General features: G+C 47.9%; 1 protein-coding gene across 5 annotated transcripts in view; it reads left to right on the plus strand.

Moving 5' to 3' along the window:
- Positions 1 to 13,217, plus strand: part of ARSG (arylsulfatase G) — a 115,996-nt gene that overhangs the window by 26,307 nt on the left and 76,472 nt on the right. For 4 of the 5 annotated variants that reach the window (XR_006739435.1, XR_006739436.1, XM_045569510.1 and 1 more), the window contains exon 2: positions 11,537 to 12,262. Coding sequence is in view for 3 of the 5 variants with exons in the window: in XM_045569510.1 (XP_045425466.1) it covers positions 12,045 to 12,262 (218 nt within the window). In the remaining 2 variants the exon portion in view is untranslated. Of the gene's footprint in view, positions 1 to 71; positions 150 to 11,536; positions 12,263 to 13,217 lie in introns of those variants that run through there. The other variant, XM_045569509.1, reaches the window with a different exon arrangement.

Below are 13,217 nucleotides of genomic sequence, written 5' to 3' on the forward strand. Positions count from 1 at the left end.
GCGCGCCGCCGCCGACCATGTGCTGCGAGCGCCGGGCGCCGCCAAGGAGGGGGCCGGCCTGGCGCGCGCGCGCCGGCCCACGTGGACCGCTGCCGCGCCGGGCACGCGCCCGCCCGCCCGCCCGCAGCCGGGGCTGGGGGTCACGGAAGGTAACGGTGTCGCCATCCCCGGCCGGGCCGCCCCCGCCAGTGCCACCGGGGTCCTGGGCACGACAGCCCCATACCCCGAGCCGAGCGCGCTCGGCCCGATCAGACCCCGGCGCTTTGCTACAATGCAAGTGGGAGTGCGAGCGTGCAGGGGGGTCCGGGCCGCCTGCACCCTGTCTCCGAGCACCCCCGGGCCGCCGCCCCGCAGCCCCCCGGCGCGCCCACTGGCCAGCCCTGCCCGGGGCCTGAGGACTTGGGGATTTAGCGAGGAGGGGGACGCGCGCGCCGGCGGATCCGCGCCCGCCCCGGGCAGAACAGGTTCCTTCCAGTTTGGGTGTGAGCGGCGCGCGCGGCGCCCGAGTTCCTGCTGCGGCGCCCACTTCCCTCAATTTCGTCAACTCGCGCACCCCCACGGTTCCCCTTCCGGGAGTGGGCAGGGAGTGCCGCAGTGGGCCCCGGGGAGCGAGCGGCCCGGCTGCTCCGGGAGCCTCGTGTCCCCCCCTTTGCTGCAGCAGCAGCATCCGCGTTGCGCGGAAGGAATGTGAGCAGCGGGGCTGAGTCAGCATCCCCGGCCGGAGGCGCGCGCGCCCTGCCCGGCGGGAGGCGACGTCGGCACAGGTGCACTGCTGCCTTGCCGGCGGGGAGCCTCGGTGAAGGGCCTGGAGGTTTAGGGACTCGGTGCCCCTCATCCCGGAGTCCCCGACCCCCAAGGTCACTGCGAACTAAGTGGGTGATGCACGGGAAACCTGTTATGAGCTCCTCGTGGGGACAAAGCCTGTGTCGGATCCCAGACGTTTCAGAGCCCGCGGGGGCGCAAACTTGGCTTCATGGTCGCCTTTTCGCGCACCCAGGGCAAATTTGGGAACTCTTGGGAAACAAAAGCCATATTATTCGCGTTCCTTTAGGGACTTGGGCTCCCTCCGGCTGCTCCCTTCATTGGGGTTCTGAGACTGTGGTTCTGATGTCAGAAACTCAAAAGAGAGCCTAGTTTGGGAGTGCGTGCACGGAGGGTCGCCACCGGGAGGAGTTGGCGATCTGAATTTTAATAAAAATCCTTCCCTGCTCGCTGGTTTCTCTCACCAATTTAGGATAGGGTCTGCTGGGTTAAATGCCATCCTTTGGTGTTAACTAGCTCTGGTTGGGTTAAGTGGGGAGCAGGTTCATTGGTGCAATGAATATGTGATCTAATTTTAACCCCACCAGCAACCTTTTGCTTGTGACATTCATTACCCCCATTTTACAGATGAGGAAAGTGGAGGCACTGGGCACTGGAGGGATTTGCCCAAGCCTACACCATATTTACAGATAGGCACAGGCCCTTTTTGCACCTAGGGCTCAGCTCATCCTTAGTTGACATTGGCCATCTGTGTTTGAAAAGTGGAGAGGTGGCTGGAAACCCAGCCTCAGCCCAGCCTTGTGAGCCACAAACCGATGACTTTTGCCCATTCTGGTTAAGGGCTGGCTTCACCTTGTTCCCTTAATCCTAGTGAGACCAAGCGTGAAACCCCTGCTTTTTTAACTTCTCCATGGAAAGCACTGCATTACCATGCTAAGCAAACCCCCCCAAACAAAACTAACTCTGTTTACTTCTAAATCAGAACAAAAGAACCTTTGGAGTCTGGAGAACAGGACTAAAAAAAAATCAGGAAATTAAGTTAAGGGCTCAGCTTCCCTCTTAGCCTCCCCCGTTGTCTTTGTCATAACTCAAGGGGCAGGCAGAGCCCCCTCCAGCCCTTTCTTTACAGTGGCCAAAGCTATAATGATGCTCTTAGAAAGTCCCCCCAATATCTTCTTGGGGAAAAAATTGGCTCCTCCAAGCTGTCCCCAGGTCTCTCTCTTCTAGCCCTCTAGCTTAGGGTCATTTGCATGAGAACGGATTCCTTTGTGCAGAGTTGGCCTGCCTGTTCTCTGTCCACGCTTCCACTCCTTCAAGTCTTCGTGTTGGGTTGCTAGGCAGATATGACCCTGGCTTGCAAATAAGCTCACTGCATTTACTAGCCTGTGAGAACTTCAACTTGGGTAAGTAGATTGAAAGGAATCTCAGAGGGGAGGGTCCTGCAAGCCTGGGGGCTGGGTCTTCAGAGCAACCATCACAGAGGGGGAGTAGATGTGGGGGCCTCTAGAGGAGACCCTGCTCTCCCACCCACCCGTCCACCCTTCCTCTTCCTGTCTCTGTCGCACCTGCTGGGCTCCCGCCTAACGGCCCCATGTTCCGATGAGCAGCTTGTATTCCAGTGAAGCAAATTCTTGCTTTGAAACCTTAATATCTGCTTCTCCAGCTGGCAGAGAACGTCACAGACTGTGCCATCCATCGAGGAACCTTGTCGGTGAACTGGTGATCCAGGTGGTTGTGCTGGGTTTATCTTGTGGCTTGGGGCCCTCCCCCCTGCCCTTTGACAGTTTGTAGGGAGGCAGGGCCCCTCAGTCTGGGGAATGAATGCTCCTGGGGGAATTTAAGGATTTGCCAAGGGGTTCTGACGCACAGATAGTGATGATGATAATAATACTACCATCGGGTTGTGTGGGAGGCTTAGCGCTATGCTTGGCTCAGGGTCAAGTTCGGTGACTCTTTCAACCTGTGACTTGGGGGATTGAGGAGGTGGAGATTGAGGAAGCCTAGAACAGGCAAGGAGGACCTTGGAAGGACTGGCCAGGGGCTGTTGAGCCAAGGGAGGGATGAACAGCATCGGAGGAGGGCAGGAGGTAGGGGAGGGCATGCTGTATTTGGGGACAGCGAGGTCACCCTCCCACCTGGGCCTGTGGGGGCCTGTGGCAATCTGACTTCTCTCATGCGTGGGTGCCATTTGGTGCAGTACGGATGTATTCCTGGAAGTGTCTTATTAACTCTGGAGTAACTTTTACTTGATTTCAACACTGAATTCCGCTCTCAACTTCTCAGTCTTCATAGTCGACTGCTCCTGTAGTTTGGCCATCCTCTCACAGCTTAAAAATTTAAAACAACAATGACAACAACAAAAAATACAGAGCCTAGCCTTAGGGAGGCCTCTATCAAGTATCTTGATCCTGTTGACAAAAGTTCTAAAAAACAAGCCCAAATTCTGAAAACAAAGTCATTTTAATCACAGTGGATTTAGGAGTAAATACGTGTCATATTAAGCTCTACAATGTGATCGTGGGTCATGAAATCTAATGGAAATGTTGGAAAGGGCTGTGTATGGGACCTCTGGGTTTTGCCCCAATTAAATCAGCCTTTCTTTAGACAGTTCAAAGTTGAAGTTGCTCCACCTGCCATGTTCCTCAAGGCCCAAGGAATAAAAACCTGCTCTCCTGCTACAGTTCTTGCCTAGAGGGAGATGCTGCTTTTCCCTGTCTTGTCTAAACATGCACTGCCTGTCCTTGCTTCTGGGTTCCCTGGAACAATACGCAATAGTAAGCTTCCATTTTAACCCTTTAGGACCAGCATGTCCATGCATTTTGAAACAGCAAAGAAGCTAGAAGGATGCTCCAGGGTTGTGTTGTGGACAAGAAGCAAGGAGGGGCCCCACACTGCCGTGGTCAGTGAAGGGCTCCTGTTTCCTTAGGTGAGCTCGCCAGAGATACCTGCGGGACTGGGTCCAGGGAGCCTCCATCCTTCCCTCCCACACCCATCGTTCCTCTGAGCGGCTTTTCTTCATCCACAGCCCACTCGTGAGCATCGATGAATGCAGTCATCTCCCAGGCCACAAAACCACACCCCAGAGGATGTGGTTCCTTCTCTCAAAGTGTTTACATTCTAGTTCAGAGGACAGGACACGTATGTGATTGTTACCTAAAGCAGCATTTCAACAAGTGCAATTTTACAAGTGAGAATGACAAGTGAGCGTTTCTGAGGAAGGAGAATTTTGGAAGGTTGTCTGAGGTTAGGGAAATGATGCGATGAAGCTGGGCTTCCAGAGCAAGGCAGAGAAGCCTGGGTCATTGATGTTCATGTGATACACACTGATTCAGCTAATATTGCCTGAACACCTTCCTGGCAAGGTACCAGAATTATGCAGTGCATAAAGCACGCAGAACGTCCCTGCCTTTATGGAGTTTCCATCCTAGATTTATGGATCTTTCTTGCTAGGGCATCTAGCTAGCCAAGTGTCATGGACAAATAGTTCTTTCGAATGTTTCTGATGTTGAAATGTAATTCCCGTTTTCAGTTAGCATCAACAAAGGGAGATTCCTCTCACACCCACCCCGCATCTTGACCTCATATTGTTATACTGTCCAAAGCCAGAATTTGCTGGAAGGCGGCGTACTCCAAGGATGGCAACTGTCACCAGAGTCTGCCCAGCTAAAGGGACATGGCTCAGGTTTAGCCAGGATGGCACAGGCAGCCATGGGATTGTGTAATAAGAAACCATAGTTTGGAGCTTCAAAAATTCGAACCAGAATGACTTCATTTTCTCTTTGGCATTATATGTGACTATAGTGTTTGTAAGCTTCTACGTTCTCTGGGCGCAGAATCCAGCATCAGAACATGCTGATAAATCATTCTGGTAGACTCAGCCAATAGCTGCAGGGAGCCTGGATTTCAACATCTGTACTCGGAATGGTTTTATTTAATATTAATTTTAGCAATGCATTGGCTTTGCATAGCATGTTTTCAAAGTGTTCTCATATTTGTTATCTCTTTATCCTCAAAACAATTGAAAGGTGGGGCTGGGCTCACACCTATAATCCCAGCACTTTGGGAGGCCAAGGTGGAAGGATTGCTTGAGGTCAGGAGTTTGAGACCAGCCTGAGCAATGTAGCAAGACCCCATCTCTAAAAAAAATAGAAAAATTAGCTGGGCGTGGTGGAGCACATCTGTAGTCCCAGCTACTCAGGAGGCTGAAGCAGGAGGATCACTTGAGCCCAGGAGTTTGAGGTTGCAGCAAGCTATGATGACGCCACTGCATGCTAGTCCTGGAAGCTGATTGCAACCCTGTTGTGGGTTATGATATCTAATTGGAAACTTTGGGGTTGGGGGAAGCAATTGAGAGATGGAATAACAATAGCCAACATTCCTGAGCACTTCCTGAGAACTTGTGTTGGATTATTTCATTCTCATATTATGTTTGGTGTCGAGGACGTTTACTATGGCTCTATTTTTTAGGTAAGTGAGGAAACTGAGGCATAGAGGGACTCAGTAACTTATCCAAAGTTATGCAGGTAGCAAATGACTCTGCTTAATCCTGGGTACACATTCTTTTGGAAACAGGCCAACACACCCCCAAAGTCAATTCCCTAAAAGATAAATTTGCCAAGTAACTGCTTCACTGAATTGAGTATTTTTTCCCCCAAGTTTTGGTCTTACTCCTACTTCAGCCTCAGTGGCTCTCATATAAAACTTTAACAAGAATCTGGCTCAGTGTGCTCGGGATGCTCTAATAAAATACCAAAGACTGGGTGGCTTACACAACGGACATTTATTTCTCACAGTTCCGGAGGCTGTGAAGTCTAAGATCAAGGTGGTGGCTGATTTGATTCCTGGTGAGGGCTCTGTTGCTGGCTTGCAGACAGCCACCTTCTTGCTGTGTCCTCACAGGGTGAAGAAAGAGAGAGAGAGCAGAGTCTCTGGTACTTCTCCTTGTAAGGGCACTAATCCCATCATGAGGACCCCGCCCTCCAAACCTAATCACCAAGTTGGGAATTAGGGCTTTAACATACAAATTTTGGGGGTGTACAAACACTCTATAACAGAATCTAACATATTTCATTGTAGAAGTAGAACAGATCCAGGGCAAGAATAAATCCACAAAAAGAAGAGAGAGTATGTAGCATGTAAGAGAAAGTTCTCTATTCTCATACAAAAATGACAAAGGAAAAAAAATGGAACTTTCTGACACATGAAGCACTGATCAGGCTTAACATGACAAGGAGAAAGATGAGATGTGTGAGGCAGGCCTGCCAAAAGAATCCAACCTGCCCCTGATCTCACCTCTAGATCGACAAATCAGTTTGGCAGAAAATTAAGGGGGCCAGGGACCATTTTAAATGACACCAGGGGAAAAGCAATCGGCTAAATCCAAAATCTGAGAAATTTTATAGGGCAAACAACCCAATGTATTTACAAATCTATTGCAGAGAAAAAGAGAGGGGGAACCTATAAATGAAAAGAGAAGAGACACACAAACCAAATGCAGCACGTGTTGGACTTTGTTTGGATCCTAATTAGAACAAACTAAAAAAAAAATTGATGACACAATGAAGGACATTTGAGCACTGATTAGATTTTTTTCCTATTGGATTTTTGATGATACTAACACATTGTTAATTTTTAAAAGGAAGGTCTTAATGGAGTGGTCGTGATATTTTGAAAGAATTCTTATCTTTCAGAGAATGAGATAGCAATATTTATAGATAAATTTATATGTTATCTGGGGTTTGCTTTAAAATAATCCAGTATATGTGGAGGGTGAGGCAAAGGGAAGACTGTGGGGAAACAACTGGCCGGGCGCTGTGTTGATAATTAATTGTTGCATGTAGACGTTAGGTAGGTACATGTGAGTTTCTCAACTTCTGTATGTTTGACAACTTCCATGATGTAACACAGCTTTGTAAAAAGTCCTTAAAATTTGGCACTAGGCTTTCAGAGAGTAGATTTCAGGTAATTGGCCTTGAACCCTTTCGTTTGGACCGCATCACTCAGCACGCTCAGCATTTGTCCTCTCAAGTGGAGGACAGTGTTCAGAGGAAAGATGCTATTCTGAGGTCCATCCATTCTCTCTGTTTTTCTGATTTGTGTGCCAGGACCCAGATATAATTTCCGCAGGCCTACTGGGTTTTTAGATGCATGGCATGACGCCACCTAGGCTCTCTCAAATTGGCACCTGCGGCATGGCTTCCTTCTGTGACAGTCTCAACAGGTGGTTCCAGCCTAAAACTAGGCAGGATGTCATGTGCCCCCTGCGGGTGGGCTTCCTGGCATCCTTGGGTCCACAGAAGTGATATTCCCAGCAACTGGGTTTGGCTTGAGTTCTCCAAGTTTAAAAAAAAAAAACAAAAACCATTTAAATTTTCTAAGCGGTATTGTTCTCCCAGCCTGGATGGAGGCATTCAATCAAAGATGTCCTTTGCACCCCTCTGCCCCCATACTCTAAGGAAGCAATCTTTCCAAGTTGGGCCAGAATGACATGTTGGGGTCTAGGGGCAAAGGGAGGGGCTGTGAGGATGTTTATTACGTGTAAATATTAAATTTGTCCTGGCTGCAGTGGCAACTGGGTTTTCCTCTCCACCTGGACTTGAACTGGGTGAGGCAAAGTTTGAGGAGGTGCTTGCTGCCTGGGTGTGCGAGTGCAGGGCGACCACCCAAAAGAGAGCGCTGCCTCCTTAAATGTTGTGCCCTAGGCTCTTCGCTGGTCTCATTCTCACTCCAGCCCTGTCTTTCTCCCAGACTGATGCAACCGGACTCTTAACTTCTCAGCTTCTTCTCATACCTGCTGCCCCGCACTGCACATTTGTGTATTCTAGAACCTCTTATAAAATAAGTCAGATCTTGCTGTGGTTGCTCAGTTCTTCCTCTCTGGCTTCCCATTGCACGCAGCAAAGGTTCCCATTTCCTCTCTGACCGTCTCATCCTCTCCCCTCCTCACTCTGCTGCTTCTCCAGTGGCTGCTTTGATGCTCCTCACATGTGCCAGACCTTGGCCTTGACTGCTGTCTCTGCAAGGCTTCCTGACGGCTGCATGGCTTCCTCCCTGACCTCCTATAGGGCCTTGCCCAGACATCACGTTCTCCATGCGATGGCCCCCCGCCACCCTCTTTAACTTTGCACCTACCCACCCTCACAGGCCTGATCCCCTCCCTGCTTTGATTTTCCCCATGATATTTAATTTTACTGATTTCATTTCTCCTCCCACCCACCCTGTCCCGCCACCCAAAAGTAAGTGGTGTGAGGGCAGGGATTTTTGTGTGTTCTGTTCATGGCTGTATGCAGCGCCTGGCTTGAGACCTGTCACTCAGTACGCATTTGGTGGACAAATGACTGAATGCATGGGAGAACCATTTCAGACTGCACACGGCAGCTGGTGCCCACAGCCCCTGCATGACTCCCTGCCTCCAGCCGGCACACACTGTGTTCTGATTTGACGGGTACAACAACAGTGTTCTGCAACCAGAGACCCACTCCCCCTGCTCTTTTGTCTTTTTTGGCTTCAGCTCATCTGAAGCTTTTGTCTCCGGAAAACCAACAGAGCCCTCTGCCAGAAAGGTCTGCCTGACCTCCTTGTTATTTCAGCTGTTTTCAAGGTTCTCTAGGAGGATGCTTGGCCACAGAGAGGCCCGTGGGGACCCCGGGTCAGATGATGGAGTGAGTGGCTCAGGAAGCCCTAGGACTTCCAGCTCTGTCTTATTCAGACCCTGTTCAGTGTGTCTTCGGGTTGCCTCATCCCCTCCGCTGCTCAGTCCTTCTGGCCTGGGGGTCATTTGGGGGCTCACTGGTGCCTTTACTTACAAGCCAGCCTGGGATCGGACACGAGGTCACACTTCAGCATACTTAGCCTGCTTTAAAATGTGGGTTGTAGAGAAGGATATAAATCATTAGTCAAGCTAATGATTGGCAACCAGAGTTCACTCTGCTCCTACCTGGGGAGCATCAAGACGTGGATCCTTGTCCTTAGCAAGGACCCATCGTGGCCACCTGAGCCCTGATGGAACAGACGAGTCTTGGTTGTGGGATTTGTTGAGTACAGTGGTCAAGCACCTTCCACCCCGGTGGAAGGAGGGGTGAATGCTTTTTTGCTAAGGACTTCCCCCTTTCTTCCTAGCTGGGAGGGGAGCTCCTTGCCTGTGTCTCTCTTCTGAGAGTGACGACGCGTAAAGAAAAAGTTGGGAAAGTGACATCAGATAACATGTGAGGTCAGGCAGTGGGGCCAATTCCTTTAGGGGATCTGAGCTCAGAGTTTGAATTTGGATCTTCATCGAAGCCTTTGCCTGAGAGTCCATTCTTGGAATGTCTGGTTTGCCTTTTCCCTTTAGTTTAAAAAAAAAAAAAAATGGGGAAGGGATTAAATGTCTCCCTGGAGAGGCGGGTGTGAAGCATAATGCAATGGTGTGCTGGCTAAATTAGCTTATTTCCATTCTATGAAAAATTTAAGTGTTAATGATTCTCTTTGAAAATCCTCAAAGGAATGTTTTATTACGGAACACTGAAGAAACACAATCTGTTTATTTATGTTCCCACCTTAATTTTAGCTTTTTTTCTTAAGTGAATTTTTTTCCCCTGAAGTCTTGTACGTTGGATCATTCCGAAATGGATTATTGACCAGGTCTGAGCCCGCTCCAGTGTTCCAGGCTAAGTAGCTTTGAGAAGAAAAGCTTCCTCTGACTGTTGCTCATGGTTAGAAGCCAGTAGAATGACCTGGGAATCAACTAGCCAGTCAAGAAGGGTTTGTTCAGCACCCTCCTTGTGCAAAGGCTCTTTCTCTAGAAAGGGAGAAGTCTTTGGGGCCTCAAGATCAACAAATACCAGTTGAATCTAATTGAATTTGAAATAATAGCTCTCCTTTTGGAAAACGGAAGAATTTGCATTTCTGAACAATTGATTCATTGGCGGGCAGATGACCATGACTGTTTACTTGGACTTCCTTTTGTTTTGATTATGTGTGTATCTGCCGGTCCTTTTGATTTTATCTAAGTCTTCCAGAATTTACATACCTCCAACCACCCCCAGCCACTCCAGTTGACCATTGGCTTGGCTGGAAGGGACTGGCAACTGGAAACAACATCTCTCGTAACCCTGGTCCTGGTAGCATCTTTATGTGTTACAAATTGGTTCTCCTTTAATTCCCTCCATGGGTTGGGTGTGCAACTGAGGTTTTTAGTTGATCCAGAATTTCGACTCTGTGTCTTCTTATTAAACTTGCAAATTTAGGGCTTTTAAGGGAACTAGCAGTAATATGGTTTTATTCTTGGCTCCGTTTGCAACCTGAAACTTAAAGTATAACCTTCAGTTCCTGTCTTTTAAAACCCAGTCTGATGAGTTGCTTTTGTGTTTGTCCACTGAAGCTGAGTCATCTCTAGTTAGGTTAAGCAGTTTCCTTTTTCTTCTAGGACCAGATTCATGATGTTTTTGTTTTCCAGTACCTTGCTATTCAAAGTGGGATCTAAAGGCTAGTGGTAATGGGCCTCACCCAGCTTTACCTACTGAGTCTGCATTTTAATAAACAAAAGCCCCAGCTAATTCATAGGTACATCCAAGTGTGAGAATCACTGGTTGAACATGTCTTTAGATTTTCTTATTTAAAATTACATGGTCAGGATGTTAAAGGGACCCATTTCCATTAAGAAATTTTGTTCTAACATTTTATTATGAAAATTACAGGCCGGGCGCGGTGGCTCACGCCTGTAATCCTAGCCCTCTGGGAGGCCGAGGCGGGTGGATCGCTCGAGGTCAGGAGTTCGAGACCAGCCTGAGCGAGACCCCGTCTCTACTAAAAATAGAAATAAATTATCTGGCCAACTAAAAATATATATAGAAAAAATTAGCCGGGCATGGTGGCGCATGCCTGTAGTCCCAGCTACTCGGGAGGCTGAGGCAGTAGGATCGCTTAAGCCCAGGAGTTTGAGGTTGCTGTGAGCTAGGCTGACGCCACGGCACTCACTCTAGCCCGGGCAACAAAGTGAGACTCTGTCTCAAAAAAAAAAAAAAAAAGAAAAAAGAAAATTACAAACATACAGCAAAATTGAAAGAGTTCTAGCTGGGCATGGTGGCTCATGCCTATAATCCCAGCAGCTCAGGAGGCAGAGGTGGAAGGATTGCTTAAGCCCAGGTGTTTGAGACCAACGTAGTGGTCTATGTTGTACCCTGCGCAACATAGTGAGACCTTGTCTCTACAAAAAATAAAAAAATTGAAAGAGTTCTCTGGTGAGCACCCATATACCCTCTACCAAGATTCTATTATTAACTTATTTTTTTACATTTCCTTTTTCCCCAATATTAATTTCTATCAAGAATTTTATATAGAAATGTTAGATTATAGCATGACTGTTACAGAGAATAGTGTCTTGGTAATACGGGTCTCACTCTTTCTTCTAGATTTCTCAATGGATTTGATAAAGGCACAATTAATTTGGGAATTTCTTGTGAAGCATAGAAGCATGGGGGTAGGGGTGGGTAAGCAGAGTTGGAGCTGGTCCTTGTTCCCCCCGGAATACTAGGCCTCAGCATCCTCATCTATACAGTGAGTAGGTTGACCGAGATCATCTCTAATGTTACATCCAAGCCTGTGACTATAGGTCCATTGCAAATATTATTATTATCATTATTTTTCAGGTGGAGAAACTGATGAACCAGTTAAATATTCGAATAAAAAGGAAAACATCTGTTGGCATGGAAAAGTGATTATTTCCTAAGCTACTGAGTAAAACACAGCTGCACTGGCAATTTTAACTCTGTTTTCTTGTCAATTTTTGTTCTTTCAGGAAACTTTACAGAAACATGAAGCCCTCAACCATCTGGAGCTCAGAAACATATTTGAGGCTGTGGCTTCTAGAACATCCAGGTGTTCTGCAGATGTGAGAATTCGTCCTGTAGTCACCAGATGCAGTCCCTAACAGATGCAAGGCTTATGCTGTGGTTCTAACACTCCTGAAGAAAGAGGGGTCACTTTTTAGGTGGCCAAAGGGCAGTCGTTGACACTGTTTAACATAAACCCTTCATCTTGTTAAGCCGTGGTGGGAAAACCGACTACAGAGGATCAAGCCAAATTAGGAGCTGCAAGTTTCCCGACTTTCTTGAATTAGGATTCCAGGTGGGGGCCTCATTTGTGTAGCCCCCATCACTCCTGCAGCCATTGTGACGGCTACCACCACTGCCACCAGTATCTTCTTGCAAACTCCATCCCTACTCCCCAGGGACTCCCTGCATTGAAAGTGAGCAGAAAAGGAGCTCTTGGAAAAGTCTCAACAATCGGATCCTCCCCTCACCACCATGGGCTGGCTTTTTCTAAAGGTTTTGTTCGTGGGAGTGAGTTTCTCAGGATTTCTTTATCCTTTTGTGGATTTTTGTATCGGTGGGAAAACAAGAGGCCAGAAACCAAATTTCGTGATCATTTTGGCTGATGACATGGGGTGGGGTGACCTGGGAGCAAACTGGGCGGAAACAAAGGACACTGCCAACCTTGATAAGATGGCTTCAGAAGGAATGAGGTGAGTCTTGAGGTTGCCAAGCTAGTGTCTCTTTCGATGTCTTATCCTAGTTCTTGTAGGGGGCACTTAAAGAGCAATTGATGGATCTATGTTGATTTGATTAATTTATTAATTGATTTGGTTTGAAGCCAGTACAGCATCATGAAGAAGTCCATTCATCTGACCTCCATCCACCCATTCATCCATCCATCCATCCATCCATCTGTCCATCCATCCGTCCATCCATCCATCCATCCGTCCATCCATCCATCTTCCATCCATCCATCTGTCCATCCATCCATCCATCTGTCCATCCATCCATCCATCCCTCCATCCATCTGTACATCCATCCATCCATCCGTCCATCCATCCATCCATCCATCCATCCATCAGATAACATTTATTGTGTGTGCTGGGAATACATAGAGGTGAACAAGATAAAAATCTTTGCCCTTAAGTTACTCATTGCCTGGCAGAGAAGATAAGTTAAAAGGAAAGTAAGAATCATAATCAAGTACATGAGTCTGCAATCAGGAGTTTTGGAAGTTCAGAGGGGAGTGTGTGGAACCAGCCTGGGAGTTCAAGGGAGAAGATGGACTTTGAAGAACAACTAAGAGTCCATGAGGCACACAGGCTTATTTATGAGAGAGGTGACTTACATTTAAGGTATTCTTAACTCGAAGGGATTACAAAAGGGGAGAGGGTGTGCATCTGACCAGTCGAAGTGTTTATAAAGCAGCCATCGCAAATTTTTGTTCAAATGTCTAGCTCCTTTCCCTGCTTAGATGGAGAACAAGTGTCTGAGCTTCCAGATTTCTGGGTTTTCTTGTTGGGCTAATGTTGGTCTAATTGGCCAGCACTGGGTTAAACTCTTCTGACTGGCTCAGCGGGAAGCATTCCAGCTAACCGGTTAGGGTAATGCGCAGGGCACCTCCGCAGAGTTTTGGCCATTTGCATCCTCGAGCTTGGAGCTTTT

This window comes from Lemur catta, chromosome 15, assembly GCF_020740605.2.
Source record: "Lemur catta isolate mLemCat1 chromosome 15, mLemCat1.pri, whole genome shotgun sequence".
NCBI classification, from domain to species: domain Eukaryota; kingdom Metazoa; phylum Chordata; class Mammalia; order Primates; family Lemuridae; genus Lemur; species Lemur catta.